The sequence below is a fragment of the Salvelinus sp. IW2-2015 genome, unplaced genomic scaffold (genome assembly GCF_002910315.2).
Source record: "Salvelinus sp. IW2-2015 unplaced genomic scaffold, ASM291031v2 Un_scaffold1349, whole genome shotgun sequence".
NCBI lineage: Eukaryota > Metazoa > Chordata > Actinopteri > Salmoniformes > Salmonidae > Salvelinus > Salvelinus sp. IW2-2015.
The window spans coordinates 8,957-24,912 of NW_019942853.1; the positions used below are offsets into that span (position 1 = coordinate 8,957).

Genomic DNA, 15,956 nt, shown 5'->3' on the forward strand with positions numbered 1-15,956 from the left:
GTATGTCTGTCCTCATTGTTACTCTAATACAGTTTAATAGTTTTATAATGATACTCTAATACTTGTTTGTATCAGTAGTTGTTATAACAACCTTCATTGTAACTCACACATTTGCCATAGTTGATCACACAATGCATATTGCCATGAATTTTTGTTTGCTATTAATTCTTGAAGGTGAACTTAGTGGTCTCCATTGTATCAGTGTGTGGGGCATGGAAGGGACACATCAGGCTTACCTGGAGGGTCCATGTATGTTTAGTTATTTTTGTTATTGTAGCCAATACAGTAAGTTAAAATAAGCCTTTTTATTGATATCGGTATAGCTCATCAACATCCTTTCCTGCTGACTGAAAGGCAGACTCTATTCAATTGTGAACACGGCTTTTGCTACAACAAATTGACCTACATCTCTAAATGTATACAGGTGTAGGATCTTAATTTGATCAGCCTGTTGTTGCAGGAAATGTCCTGAACAGCAGAAAATGAATACGTTGCAAGTTTGCAAGGTTTAAAAAGGCTTCTAAAGTTTGTAATTTCTACATTAAGATGTCAGACTTGATTTGCCCTAACAAAAAAGGTATCAACCCTTACAACACTGTCAGTTAATTATAATCCACACAATAATTCACATTATTGTGAGAAAATAAGTTGACTTTCTGTTTTTCACTCTCCATTTTCACTCGGAAATCAAAATAACAAAACGTACACGGACCCTGGAGTGCACTTGTAAGGTCATGTCCTTTGGTCCATTTTGTGACAATGGTTGTCTTCCCCACCGGACATTTGGGGCCAAAGATTGAAGACTTCCTCTTGTAGTCAGTTAAAGGCCCCTCTGGCATTATCTTCAGTTATTACAGTCCATTCAATCATTGGTCTTCCCTTATCTGAAAAAGCAGCAATTAATTACTGTTAATGGATGAGAAAAGTCAATACATGGATTGTTTAACCCCAGGTGTATGACAGTAGAGCCTCTGTTTGGAGAGATATGCAACCTACCAAAAAAATTGTGTCCATAGATGGCTGTGAAAAAGAAACCAAAAAATCTATAGTGTAGCCTATACAACAACTTTATTATTTTAATTTAGTAAAACATTTAGCTTTTTGTAAATACTGTAGCCTATTCCTACAGTAAAAACAACTTTTGAAGTGTGTACAGAAGTTAGGCCTATTAGGCTGCAATTCATCATGACTAAGGAGATAACACTTCAGAAAATGAATAGCGCAAAACTCATCCAAAGAGAGTGGTAAGTATGTAATAAACCTCAAATAAACAGTTAGACAGACCGATATTGCCACTAAATATCCAGACTGGACTTATTAGCTTCCGCCCCAGTCGAATCATTACATCAGCGGTTCATCACAGTACCCCGACACTTCTGACGAAGCGGCAGTGCAGACACATTCAACATGCCAATGTGGAGGGGTCTGTGCTGTCACACAAAGGTTCCGTTTGTCAAAATCTAATATTAACCGTGCTTTACAAGTTCCAGTCATGTGCCACGTGGAGAAATAAGTGACAATGATACAATGTTAACAATAATTTCCCTGTGTGACACAAGATATCATGAAGTTAAATTTGTCTGCTCCTCCCAAACTTTGCAAGCGATTGCAGCTTTCCTCGTCACACAGATAGTTGTGATTGCTCCTGGGGGGAGAGAGCGGTCGGGTACTGTTACCTTTTCAGCACAATTATGCACGTTTAAGTCATGTAAGAAGCTCTGTAATGTCAAAAGAACAGGATAAAGATACCTTCTCGCTCAAAAGAACCCGAGGTAATGCGCGTTTTCGATATTTTTCCCTTCCTGCGCGTGGTATGTTGCTGTCTGTGGGGGCACGATACGCTGCACACAAGTCTCGACCATAATTACGACGTTGAAGGAGCTTATCGGCCTACCTCAAGGCCTTTGAAGTGTTGAATGAAACTCAAAATAAATAGACAGCGCTGGCTCTTTCAGTTGAAAAAAATATCGTAAACTATCCAAATCCTATTTTCCTTGCTGACGTGGAAAGTTCAACAAAACTTTCACTGTCGGAATGTGTTCGCAAATTTGGAACTGCCACGAAGTTTTTTTTTTTTTTTATGTAGCCAGCTGACGTTTTCTTATTGCGGTGAACGATATATGAAGTGCATTTAGTTAACCGACTGTCTGTTTTATCTCTGTGGGACAAATTATGTTGCATAAACTGTAGGCCCTATTTATTTATAACAACAAAATATAGGCTACAGAAATTGAAAACATTGATGATCATTCAACACATGCGCCAGTAGTCTACTGTAGGCTATCATACAAGAGCTAGCCTACTGTTTTGCAATTTATTTATTTTTATAACAATTACACAAACTAGCCCACCAAAGGAGAAGATTTGGGTGGTTTTAATAGCATTGAAAAACTGTTACATGTTTGACATATTTACAGAGCTGTGTGTATAGGCTAATAGATAAGAGGCCAGGATGACCCCCCAGACCCAGTAGATAATATAATAGATACCAGGCCAGTATGATCCCCAGACCCAGTAGATAATAGATACCAGACCAGTATGACCCCCAGACCCAATATATAATAGATACCAGGCCAGTATGACCCCCAGACCCAATAGATAACAGGTCAGTATGACCCCCCCCAGACCCAGTAGATAATAGATACCAGGCCAATATGACCCCCATACCCAGTAGATACCAGGCCAGTATGACCCCCCACCCGACCTAGTAGATAATAGATACCAGCCATTGTAGTGGCATAACAATCCAACACTTCTTTGTGATTGAGCCTTTAATGTACCTTTGCATCCTTGAGGAGCCTTTAGGAGGATGTTGGTTATCGACCGTGTATGAAGACTGGGAGGCTGTCAGGAGCTCTATAGACCAGTGTTAGGCCCCAAATGGCATCCTATTGCCTATTTAGTGCACTACTTTAAAGGGGTTAGGTACAGAGTTCTACTGTATTGATCTATTGTGGTAATATACCCTGGAGAGGAGAGGAGGGGAGGCTACTGCTGAGTACTGGTAATTTGATTCTGGTTACCAAGTATACTGACTATACCATACTTAGGTTACACGAGTTTACAGCTTGCCGCATATCATAGGGGCAACTTGGACAACGTGATAGGGGCAGCAAGCTGCCAAACATTTTAGATTCTTCTCAATGGAGAAGTTTGGACCATTGAAATTTGGTTAAACTACAAGAAAACAGTGTGCAGCCAGCCTTTCTTATAATTTAGTCCTGACACTGCGTGCACATGTACTTCACGAAGGTGTAGGCAATAAGCCATTCATGAGAAAATTAAACAAGTTCTGTGTTGTTCAACATATTGGCATGCCACAAGTAAGTTTTCTATACAATGTCTGTCAGAGTGAAAAGTGTGCCTTGTAGTTTAATGGGAAACCTGCATTTTATGTGGCTGTATAACGTTTTGTGGTTTTCTTTCTCAGGTAGAGATGGTGGGCTTGATGATCTAGGAGGGCCGGGTGTTCTGCTGGATAGCCCAGACAAGAAAAAGTGCAAGTCGAACGCACAGGTAAAATACCAGCACAATAGTCTGACTTTCTGAGATTCCCTTCTTTGTTATAGGTCGAAAATCTTGTGGTTTCCGATATTGACCAACCTCATTCAGTCAGACAATGCTATATCAAGACAAAACGAATATACTGCTCACTTATTCATCAAACTTTTGAGAAGTTCTCTGAATGGCTGTTGATAGTAAAGTGTTTGATGCTGCTTGCATAGTTCTGTATCAACTACCTTTATCATTGCCTTTTCATGTGTGTCCCCAGGCTCCTTTCTTCGCTCCCCTATCTGAGTATGCTCCACCACCAAACCGAACTGCCGACCACCTAGTGGCTGCCAATCCTTTTGATGACAACTACAACGCACCATCTTTCAAGCCTCTGTCCTCTGGGAACCCATATTTTGGCCACCCGCACTACCCTGGCTGCAGTGGCTATGGCCTGCCCAGGATGGACCACCTCATGCCAAATAGGATGCCATCTTCTTACAGGGGTCCCTACCAGATACGAAACCAGCTCCACCCTTTTGCCCAGACTCAAATGGGAATGGGGTTCAATCGACCCCCTGACTTTAACTATGGTTACCATGAAAATCCCAATTACGGTAACCATCCACCATTAAGCAACAACAACAGTAACATGCCACTTCCACCCAATCAGCCTTTTAGACCAGGTCCCCATGACAACTTGAATCAGGTGCATCTGCATAATGTGACCCAAAGCACTTCTCCTGACATGGGCCTGAGCTTTAGATCAGCAGTCAATCCAATTGGGAATCCACCTCCCCAACCCGGCATGGACCCTAGTCCTGGTTTTACTCGGCAGCAGCAAAACAACAGATTTACCCAGTCCAATACACCTACACCTAAACAGGACATGAGTGAGGTGGTGTCAAGCAAAAGTACATCCCAGAATACATCTCCACGGAAACGAAGCCATGGCTCAGAGGAGATCATGGGTCAGAAAAACTCTGTCGACCTGAAATCAAAGAATAGAGGCGCCCTGGTCTGTCAGGTTGCAAGTCAGCCTAACACCACAGAGAAAATCAACGGCATCATCCACCCCAATAATGATTCTCTGAAAAAGTCCCCACAGTCAGGCAGGCACATGGAGGCAGCCCCCCTGGAGCGGAGTAGAAGCAATGGAGGTGGTGGTGTGGCCATCAATAAGACACTGATGCATCCCAACAGGCCTAGCCACTCCTCCATGGAGCCTGTGTTTCCATGTGGAGTATGCCTGAATGAAGTGAATGATGACCAGGAAGCTATCCTGTGTGAGGCCTCATGTCAAAAATGGTTTCACAGGGTTTGTACTGGAATGACTGAGACAGCTTATAACCTGTTGACAGCAGAGGTGTTGGCAGTGTGGGGCTGTGACATCTGCATGGAGGAGAAAGGGGCACAGCTCCATAGAACAAAGGAGCTAACAGGGCAGCCAGCAGGGCAGCAGCCAACAGTTAACAGCGAGTGATACGAATATGAGCCATCAGTAACATTATTAATCTTATGCTGGTTATACTATTTTCTTTGGTATACTTCCTTTGTTGGTGATTTTTCCTTACGTTTTTACGTAGGGTTTACGAAGGGTTAAATTTGTACCATTTTGTTGTTTTATTTGACATTTGGTATAATTTGGATAGCAGTGTCTGTCCTGTGCTTAGACCGATGCAAGAGCTAGACTGAAGTCCTGTTTAATGTCATATGTATTCCCTATTTTTGGGCAGGTACCATTGGCCATGTTGACCACAATAATGTCATTCTCTTAACAAGGTCCTTACTGTTTCGCTCAACTTTCCTGGCCTATGGTTTATATAAGTTATTATAACATCAGTATGAGTAAGCTATCCGGAAAGGTTAACTGATTGACGGATGCAAACGTATTCAACATTTTAATCAGATATTTTTTTTCAACTACTGTTATAGTTTGACAGATTTTGAGCAGTATGATTATCAACATTTTGGGAAACAGTCACAGCTGGAGTGGTGTTCCAAAGCCAAACACCTGTACTGTATGCTATACAACCAGGATTGGATCTGCAATTTTTTTTGGGGAAATGATTCGATACATGTGGGTCGTTCCACCAATTCGATGCCTTTTGAGGTGTATAACTTGGTGAGAAAAAAAACAGGGTTGAAGATGTCATCTTAAATCACCCATAAATCCCCTCGTGACAAGGGAAATGGAAGTTGTGTGTGCAACAGGGAGGGGAAATTGAATGCAAGCTTAAGAAAAAAGTATAAATGTTCAATTTTTTTTGCCTGTTTAATCTATCTATCTATGGGTAACAGGGTTGACGTGTTATGCTCCCACCACAGAACACCAGAAAATGGCCAAAAAGAGTAGAACCAGCTCACCTGATTTTACTATTAGATATTCAATGTTTCTTTTCCTTTTTTTTAAAGGAATCGTTTCACAATGTTAAAACAAAAGTTCAGTTCACGTAACAGGGTTGACCTTAAAATGAGGGCCATTTTTTTTTAACCTTAAAATTATTCACCAATCACATTAAATAATCTTCATAAAATGACTTTGTCAAAGCAAAAAAAAAAAAAAAAAAATAGGGCTTTACAATGATGGTTTAAACTTGGATAAATCTTAGTGGGTTAAAATCTTCCTGGAAGTAAGAGTGCACGGAGGAACATGTCAAAATGCAGAATTTTGGCACTTTAGCAAGTCTTCATTTATATAAAAAAATCTGATTTGTTGAATTCACCATGTGGTCTATATTAAAAGGGCACATATTTGAATATAACAGGCTTTTAAAATTCAATATTGGTGCACAATTTCTACGTAAAATACCAAAGGGACGCAAAAGGCACTCATTTTGTGGAACGATCCATGTGTGTTTTTTAAAAACTGTTGATATTGAATGTATTTAGAGCCTTAATGAAGTTACTTTGTAAAACATTATACAGATTAAGCTCATTTAAATGAACCTATTATATAAAAGACATGTAATGCTCTAAAAATGTTTTTAGTATGTGTGCAGTTTGCTTTGCTCTAATTGTATTATTTTTGCGCAAACATGATACATTTAAATCAACATTTCTTTATATTTTGTTTTCATTTTGGAAAGGTAAAATAATATGATAATTAGTACTAAAGAGACATGCTTACTGCATAAAGGGAAAATAACCTTGGTTCAAAATAAACTTCTTTGTCAAATTATAGTTTCAAGCATGGCTTCCATTTTTGCTACTAGGGAAGGCAGTTTTAGAAGTAGCTTAAAGTAAACTAAATATATTTTCAAATTGTTTGCTTTTCTCATGTAGATTTGTCTTATTGATTGGAGAACTTTTCATTAAGTTCGATATTGTGATTCAACTATTTTCAAAATGTTAACTCAGCAAAAAAATTGTTTTCCCTTTTTCAGGACCCTGTCTTTCAAAGATAATTCGTAAAAATCCAAATAACTTCACAGATCTTCATTGTAAAGGGTTTAAACACTGTTTCCCATGCTTGTTCAATGAACCATAAACAATTAATGAACATGCACCTGTGGACCGGTCATTAAGCCACTAACAGCTTACAGACAGTAGGCAATTAAGGTCACAGTTATGAAAACTTAGGACACTAAAGAAGACTTTCTACTGACTCTGAAAAACACCAAAAGAAAGATGCCCAGGGTCCCTGCTCATTTGTGTGAACGTGCCTTAGGCATGCTGCAAGGAGGCATGAGAACTGCAGATTTGGCCAGGGCAATAAATTGCAATATCCGTACTGTGACAGCACTACAGGGAGACAGGGCGGACAGCTGATCGTCCTCGCAGTGGCAGACCACGTGTAACAACACCTGCACAGGATCGGTACATCTGAACATCACACCTGCGGGACAGGTACAGGATGGCAACAACAACTGCCAAGTTACACCAGGAACGCACAATCCCTTCATCAGTGCTCAGACTGTCCGCAATAGCCTGAGAGAGTCTGGACTGAGAGCTTGTAGGCCTGTTGTAAGGCAGGTCCTCACCAGACATCACCGGCAACAACGTCGCCCATGGGCACAAACCCACCGTCGCTGGACCAGACAGGACTGTTTTGTCTCACCAGGACGGTTTTGTCTCACCAGGGGGGGATGGTCGGATTCGCGTTTATCGTCGAAGGAATGAGTGTTACACAGAGGCCTGTACTCTGGAGCGGGATTGATTTGGAGGTGGAGGGTCCGTCATGGTCTGAGGCGGTGTGTCACAGCATCATCGGACTGAGCTTGTTGTCATAGCAGGCAATCTCAACGCTGTGCGGTACAGGGAAGACATCCTCCTCCCTCATGTGGTACCCTTCCTGTAGGCTCATCCTGACATGACCCTGCAGCATGACAATGCCACCAGCCATACTGCCTGTTCTGTACGTGATTTCCTGCAAGAAAGAAATGTCAGTGTTCTGCCATGGCCAGCGAAGAGCCCGGATCTCAATCCCATTGAGCACGTCTGGGACCTGTTGGATCGGAGGGTGAGGGCTAGGGCCATTCCCCCCAGAAATGTCCGGGAACTTGCAGGTGCCTTGGTGGAAGAGTGGGGTAACATCTCACAGCAAGAACTGGCAAATCTGGTGCAGTCCATGAGGAGGAGATGCACTGCAGTACTTAAAGCAGCTGGTGGCCACAACAGATACTGACTGTTACTTTTGACCCCCCCTTTGTTCAGGGACACATTATTCCATTTCTGTTAGTCACATGTCTGTGGAACTTGTTCAGTTTATGCCTCAATTGTTGAATCTTGTTATGTTCATACAAATATTCACACATGTTAAGTTTGCTGAAAATAAACGCAGTTGACAGTGAGAGGATGTTTCTTTTTTTGCTGAGTTTATAATAAATATATCCCGCCTACTTTCTATGGGAGGACATTGCTCAAGTTTAGGCTTCGGCCCATCAGACATAAATATTGGTAGTTGATATTGTTCAAAGATTAGTTTTCATATTGTCAGTTATTTAAAAACAAAAATCTAAATCTTCTATAAACAAAATCAAAACTACTCAACAACTTTTTAAACTACTCAATGTGGCATTGTGAATGTATACAGTACTGTGCTCAATTTTGTATAATGTAATTGTATCAATGTTTGCTTCCTTTTAGATCTGCTATGAACAAGCAGTTAATATTTACTGTTGATTCGGTGCTAACATCAGGATCAACAGCCTTAAGTGTTTTGATACATCATCACTAACAGATATTTTGCTTAATATATCAAGTGAAAAAACTGCATTTGTATGTTGTTGACTGTTAATTTATTAGCCATTTGTGATGAGGCTGAATATTGTGTGATCAAAATATTGATAATGTTTATAGGAATAATATATTATTACCCTATTCCTAATTAATTGATAATGGTTAGATTTAACACAAAAATGGTCATGTACCAAAATTTTATTTCATTTCAGAAGTACATTCCTTACAGAATAACAACTCCACTTACATATCTCGTTGTTTGCAAAGTGCAGTTAGCTTGATTTTCAAGCTCATTTTTTCATACTAGATGATTGACACCAGATGCCTTATTTTCTTGACATTTTCAAATGTTGTTTATTAGTAAATGTAATGTATGAATAACATGTATGTTCATTGTACATGCACATTAAGTATTTGTATTTTCCCACATCGATTGGCCACCAAAAAGGATATCATTTTCAAATGAGCACCTGATTATATTACCTTTAGGATATTGAATGTACCGGTACATGAGCTCAAATGTTAATTTCACTCATAGTTACAACAATTTGATTGTGGTTTTATGAAAATTGTGCAGAGGTATAAAAAAAATGGCAAACAGGGCTCCATTGCGAGGTCTGGTAATAGATTAGATATGAGCCTCTGTAACATGAACAATATGGTTTCATTTCTTCAATGACCTAAAGCTTCATTTGTTAATTTGTTTTGTATTCTGTTCTTCAGAACAGGGCTCCGGGCAGCCGAGCGGAAATGGAGGAAAACTCGCCTCCCTGCGGACCTGGCATCCTTTCACTCCCTCCTCTCCACATTCTCCTCTTCTGTCTCTGCTGCTAAAGCCACTTTCTACCACTCTAAATTCCAAGCATCTGCCTCTAACCCTAGGAAGCTCTTTGCCACCTTCTCCTCTCTCCTGAATCCTCCTCCCCCTCCCTCTCTGCGGATGACTTCGTCAACCATTTTGAAAAGAAGGTCGACGACATCCGATCCTGTTTGCTAAGTCAAACGACACCGCTGGTTCTGCTCACACTGCCCTACCCTGTGCTTTTGACCTCTTTCCCCTCTCTCTCCAGATGAAATCTCGCGTCTTGTGACGGCCGGCGGCCCAACAACCTGCCCGCTTGACCCTATCCCCTCCTCTCTTCTCCAGACCATTTCCGGAGACCTTCTCCCTTACCTCACCTCGCTCATCAACTCATCCTGTGACCGCTGGCTACGTCCCTTCCGTCTTCAAGAGAGCGAGAGTTGCACCCCTTCTGAAAACCCTACACTCGATCCCTCCGATGTCAACAACTACAGACCAGTATCCCTTCTTTCTTTTCTCTCCAAAACTCTTGAACGTGCGCTCCTTCGGCCAGCTCTCCTGCTATCTCTCTCAGAATGACCTTCTTGATCCAATCAGTCAGGTTTCAAGACTAGTCATTCACTGAGACTGCTCTTCTCCTGTGTCACGGAGGCGCTCCGCACTGCTAAAGCTAACTCTCTCTCCTCTGCTCTCATCCTTCTAGACCTATCGGCTGCCCTTTGATACTGTGAACCATCAGATCCTCCTCTCCACCCTCTCCGAGTTGGGCATCTCCGGCGCGGCCCACGCTTGGATTGCGTCCTATCCTGACAGGTGCTCCTACAGGTGGGCGTGGCGAGAATCTGTCTCCGGCACCACGTTGCTCTCACCACTGGTGTCCCCTAGGGCTCCTGTTCTAGGCCCTCTCCTATTCTGCTATAACCAAGTCCTTGGCTTCTGTCAATATCCTCAAACATGGTTCTCCTAATCATTGCTAGCAGACGACACACTAGCCAATGTTTTACTACTAGCTCCGACACACGACCTAACCTCTACTTATGAGCTTGCGCACACGTCGGATCCATCGTATAACGCGACGACGTAAGGAGCGAATTCCGCCCCATGATCGCCACCTACTGGGGCTTGTAAACAAAGTTGCTACATTCCAGGCCCCGTGCATGTGACATCTAGAGTGCCGTTATTGGCTGTAGATGATGAGGGCCAATGTAGACATTCATTACCTTAATCTCTCCTTTCCCCCTCTGATAACCGGTGGCGAATCGCATCTCTGCAATGTCTGGCAGACATATCAGTGTGGATGACAGATCACCCCCTCAAGCTGAACCTCGGCAAGACGGAGCTGCTCTTCCTCCCGGGGAAGGACTGCCCGTTCCATGATCTCGCCATCACGGTTGACAACTCCATTGTGTCCTCCTCCCAGAGTGCTTAAGAACCTTGGCGTGATCCTGGACAACACCCTGTCGTTCTCAATACATCAAACAGGCGGTGACCCGCTCCTGTAGGTTCATGCTCTACAACATTCGCAGAGTACGACCCTGCCTCACACAGGAAGCGGCGCAGGTCCTAATCAGGCACTTGTCATCTCCCGTCTGGATTACTGCAACTCGCTGTTGGCTGGGCTCCCTGCCTGTTCCATTAAACCCCTACAAACTCATCCAGAACGCCGCAGCCCGTCTGGTGTTCAACCTTCCCAAGTTCTCTCACGTCACCCCTCCCGCTCCTCCGCTCTCTCCACTGGCTTCCAGTTGAAGCTCGCATCCGCTACAAGACCATGGTGCTTGCCTACGGAGCTGTGAGGGGAACGGCACCTCCGTACCTTCAGGCTCTGATCAGGCCCTACACCCAAACAAGGGCACTGCGTTCATCCACCTCTGGCTGCTCGCCTCCCTACCTCTGAGGAAGTACAGTTCCCGCTCAGCCCAGTCAAAACTGTTCGCTGCTCTGGCACCCCAATGGTGGAACAAACTCCCTCACGACTCCAGGTCAGCGGAGTCAATCACCACCTTCCGGAGACACCTGAAACCCCACCTCTTTAAGGAATACCTAGGATAGGATAAAGTAATCCTTCTAACCCCCCCTTAAAAGAGATAGATGCACTATTGTAAAGTGGTTGTTCCACTGGATCTCATAAGGTGAATGCACCAATTTGTAAGTCGCTCCGCTAAATGACTTAAATGTAAATGTAAATGTTTATAAATGAATGTATGCACTAATATTACAAATGCCACAAACTCTTTTTCTAAATTAACAAAGATTTTATTGCAAAACTTATTTTAATAAATACAACTTTGAAATTGTGTCTTCGCTTTCATGTTTGAAAATGTTGGGCTATCAGATTTACACCTTCAAAACAGACCTTCAAAAATAGCCCCTTAGAGCACTAGGAACACGACATCAGAACATTTAGAACTGTCAGATATTCTTTGCTTCAACCCTTCAAGTCGAGCTGGGCTCTCGGATCTGTAAGCAGTTTGGCCTGGCAGTGGCCCTTTAACTGACGATAAACTTTGAGACAGGAAGTACACCAATCGTTCGCGGAAACAACTTTACTTCTTCCTTGGCAACTGCCAAAGTTGTAGCTACCACCACACACTCACAGCAATTTAACAACTCAAAGTTAACTATAAATTGGTTTGAAATGCCTTTGATTGTCAAAGATTACACATGGACACAGACAGAAATGATTGTTTACATAAATGTACCATTAAAAGGAGTAAAGGTTGGGAAAGTAGATATCTTTTCCACAGACGAATATCTGAAGGTAAGTTTTTTGGAAACACCCCAAAGCTAGCTAGCTAACGTTAACTAGTACCTACCTAAATGTTAACAACAGTAGTAGATGGGCAATTGCTTTGGTAATCAGTTTGCTTTGGTTTGCCTCCATCTTAGGTACATTTCCCCCCGTTTTTATTTGAAGCCTTCCTGTCTGAGCCGATAGATGATGACAAAAGCACAGCAAAAATTGGAAATGGAGTTGCAGTTTTCACATTGCAGAAAAAGAAGGAGAGACTGTGGGAACACCTTGTGATTAATAACAGTAAGTCATTAGCTAACAGCAATATAGATATTAGTCTAATTACCTATGTAAGCGATAATCAACGAGGGGCTGGCTATGCATTTCAAAATAATGAATGACATGGAAGACGCGTTAGCAGAGTGGAATAAACCTTCCATGGAGTTGCATTATTTTCAAGAGAACGCATAGAGAGCCCCGGGTTGATTATCCCTTTTATACCATGGCTATACCTTTGCTGGAAATGTGTTCCAACATCCACTGAAGTAGCTAGTAAGTTTACTAGATAGTCTAGCTACAGTAGTTGCCTTGGTAACCAAACAAACAGACTTGTTAGTTTAGCTAACCAAACCATCAGTCCTAGCTTGCTATTATTGAAATCGAATTCATGCCAATGTTTTCAATTCTACTTTTACTTTCAAAAGCAGCTCAAACATAGAACTTGTAAGAATAAACTAAAGCAATTGAATTCTACCCTGCTGATATACCATGCCTTATAGGGAAATAATGCACGCTCTAGAATGCCCTTAAGATAATCAGAAACAACTATTCAACAACGCCATGGTATAAAGTAGCTGCAATACATTATGCAAAGTAGTCACAGTATTTTACAACTTAATTGTATGTATTACATTTGACCCTGATTGGTATTATTACACAAAGAAGATATTATAAGGCTCTTGTTAGTGTGTGTATCTGTTTTAGATGACAAAGACAAATCGAGAGAGATCAGGGAAAGAGCACTCTTGAAAGCCCAGGAAAAGCTTGCTGCTGAGTCGAAAGCCAAAGCCACGAAAACACAAGAAGAAAGAAAATATGCACTGGAGACCATGATGAAGGTGATACACTTGTAAAATATATTCTCTGAAATTTGTGCAAAGAATACATCTTCATTTATTTTATATTGTCAGCTTGAAGAAGAGGGGAGAGCCAAGATCCAGAAAATGAAGGATGATGAATGTGAGAAAGCAACAGCACAGTTGGAGGCATGGAAACTGAAGCAGAGACAAATAGCAGAGGAGGAGGCACAACTAAAGCTACAAAGTCAGAGAATCAAGGTTGACAAACAAAGCAAATCGGAAAAGATACATGTACCCAGAACATCAGACCAATGCAAGGTCAAGCATGGTAAATAAAACTATGGTACAATCGAATTGTACATTCTGCAATCATAAGTTTGTTGATATGTTGAGTATTCCATAATAAATATCTGCTTGTTTCTTACATAGATCAGAAAAACAGTGTTCAATCAATCAGCAAGAAAAAACAGGTGGATTTGCCAGCTCCAAGATCCACAGGCAACATTCAAATCAAGTTCACACCACGAGTGTTTCCCACGGCCCTACGAGAATCAAGAGTACCAGAGGAGGAAGAGGTGTAAACTCATTTTTTCCCTTTCCACTTTCAAGTATTAACCAGGTTTTTTCATCAGTGAATCTTTGGAACTGTGGTTTATTAAAGGGCAATTCCGCCACTTTTCAACCTCATATCCATTATCTGCAGCACCATACCAGTGTATACATACTGTATGTTAAAATAGCACGTTTCTATCATCTGTGGTTAAAAAGATAATAAGAACTGTCCTAAAAATGCTTCTCTGTGACATCACAGGGTAGGATTAAAAGTCAGAAAAACAGATTTTCAAAACCTTCAACGAGTTTCTTGCCAGAGGGAAGGTATATTCTTTCTCCCCACGTCACTGGGAATCGCATTGTTTGAAAATCACTGTTTTTAAAATGTTTTCACTTTTTGATTATGACGTCGGGTAGAACATTTTAACTTAAACTTAGAAATGCGCCATTTTCACTTATGTAAATGCTGGTATTCTGCCGGAGATAATGAAAAGTGGTGGAATTTCCCTTTAAGTATGGGTATTGATTGCTTTGTCTTTACTTTAAGCTATGAGCACGGGATGCGTTTGTCCATTCTCGGTTCCATATTGGGAGGTAGCATCATGTTGTGTTTAATTCTTTTACATTTTATCAAGCCAACCCAATCATATGAATGTGTTCTTTTGGAACAGTGGCTTCAGAAGCAGGCCGAGGCCAGAAGGGCAATACATGCAGACCTGGCAGAGCTGAAGGACCTGACAGAAGAAGAGAGGAACCCTGACTGGTTAAAGGAGAAAGGAGAGTAAGTAGGCTAATCTTGTCAAAATCAGTGATCATAAGAACATTGAAGCATAGCGTTAATATTAAATGTCTTCCCTCCATGTTTTTCAGCAAATTGTTTGCAACAGGTAACTACTTGGCTGCGATCAATGCTTACAGCCTTGCCATAAAGCTTAACAGAAAGATTCCTACCATATATTCAAACCGTTCTGCTTGTCACTTGAAACTAAGGAATCTTCATAAAGCCATTGAGGATTCCTCTTGGGTCAGTATTCATTTTCCTTGTGTAAATGTTTCCTTTTACTCAACAGCATTGGTAAAAGAGATTGTTGTATAGAACATGACATTACAATGTTTCTTCATACACACAATCTTTCATTGCAGGCACTTGATCTGTTGACGCCACCCGTGGCTGCCAATGCAAGTGCCAGAACAAGAGCTCATGTAAGACGAGGCACAGCTTTTTGTGAACTGGAGCTCTATACTGAAGGTCTGTGCAACATCAACAAGGGCATTTCTCAAGCTATATGGCTCCCCTTGGCACTTTCTATTTTAGTTTTAGATCTCATTGTTATTCATACTTGGACAAGTGAAATGCAAAAAAGAGAATAATTTGCACAATACACTGCATCTCAGTGCTAGAAGTGTCACTACAGACACCCTGGTTCGAATCCAGGCTGTATCACAACCGGCCAGGATTGAGAGTCCCATAGGGCGGCGCACAATTGGCCCAGCGTTGTCCGGTGTAGGCTGTAATTGTAAATAAGAATTTGTTCTTAATTGACTTGCCTAGTTAAATTTTAAAAACAATGTAAAGATTATGTACTGTAGCCCCAGAGATGGGTGTTTTGTACTTTACCCTCTGTAACACTGACCTCTGCTGGCTAAAAAGTAGATTATTTTGTTTGTTCTGCCCAGAATGAAAAGCCGACTGGCCTTGTGACTGAAATAATGCAGCTGTGGATATCCTAGGCTAGGAAGTAGGGATAGCTGGTTTAGCAGCCTATGCCTACCATGGCTGGTGCAGTCAGCTAAACTTTTTTTCTCTTGGAAATATTTTCATAGGTCTTCAAGATTACCAGGCTGCTTTGACAATTGATCCTCAAAATGAAACTCTACAAGCTGACACACACAAAATCAGACAAATCATCCAAGGGAGTGCACCCTGTCCCGAATGAATATATATATATATGTATATTTTTTTTAATACATTCATATATATTTTTGCAATGAGGAACATTACAATGAATGCTGATAGCCTACCTGTTCAGTGTAGCCTAATGTGTTTATAGTGATACAATAAAAAAGTCAAACATTGTAACTTGCTCCAGCTATTAGTGTGTTTCTGTATGTCACA

General features: G+C 41.5%; 2 protein-coding genes across 6 annotated transcripts; both read left to right on the top strand.

Annotated features, from left to right (window-relative positions):
• Positions 1-1,606: 1,606 nt before the first annotated feature.
• On the top strand, positions 1,607-6,675 carry LOC112070512 (pygopus homolog 1). The gene is made up of 3 exons (XM_024137924.2): positions 1,607-1,772; positions 3,431-3,516; positions 3,773-6,675. The coding sequence occupies exons 1-3, from the start codon at positions 1,724-1,726 to the stop codon at positions 4,973-4,975; spliced, it is 1,338 nt and encodes a 445-aa protein (XP_023993692.1). The 5' UTR covers positions 1,607-1,723; the 3' UTR covers positions 4,976-6,675.
• A 5,341-nt stretch (positions 6,676-12,016) lies between these two features.
• On the top strand, positions 12,017-15,924 carry dnaaf4 (dynein axonemal assembly factor 4). 5 transcript variants are annotated; one of them, XM_024137933.2, is made up of 9 exons: positions 12,017-12,236; positions 12,365-12,512; positions 13,176-13,327; positions 13,400-13,616; positions 13,718-13,863; positions 14,512-14,621; positions 14,711-14,864; positions 14,984-15,089; positions 15,665-15,924. In XM_024137933.2, exons 1-9 carry the CDS (start codon positions 12,114-12,116, stop codon positions 15,775-15,777), a joined length of 1,269 nt encoding a protein of 422 aa, XP_023993701.1. In that variant the 5' UTR covers positions 12,017-12,113; the 3' UTR covers positions 15,778-15,924. The 5 variants fall into 5 exon arrangements, with proteins under 5 accessions (XP_023993701.1, XP_023993702.1, XP_023993703.1 ...); XM_024137934.2 differs by having other exon boundaries at positions 13,194-13,327; XM_024137935.2 differs by having other exon boundaries at positions 14,984-15,043; positions 15,665-15,777.
• The last annotated feature ends 32 nt before the right edge of the window (positions 15,925-15,956 follow it).

Coding starts and splice junctions, on each gene's coding strand:
- LOC112070512 (XM_024137924.2), top strand. CDS start 1,724: ATGTCAAAAGAACAGGATAAAGATACCTTCTCGCTCAAAAGAACCCGA. Junction 1,773..3,430: donor CTCGCTCAAAAGAACCCGAG/GTAATGCGCGTT, acceptor TTTCTTTCTCAG/GTAGAGATGGTGGGCTTGAT. Junction 3,517..3,772: donor AGTGCAAGTCGAACGCACAG/GTAAAATACCAG, acceptor GTGTGTCCCCAG/GCTCCTTTCTTCGCTCCCCT.
- dnaaf4 (XM_070439009.1), top strand. CDS start 12,114: ATGCCTTTGATTGTCAAAGATTACACATGGACACAGACAGAAATGATT. Junction 12,513..13,175: donor ACACCTTGTGATTAATAACA/GTAAGTCATTAG, acceptor GGCTCTTGTTAG/TGTGTGTATCTGTTTTAGAT. Junction 14,865..14,983: donor CCATTGAGGATTCCTCTTGG/GTCAGTATTCAT, acceptor CTTTCATTGCAG/GCACTTGATCTGTTGACGCC.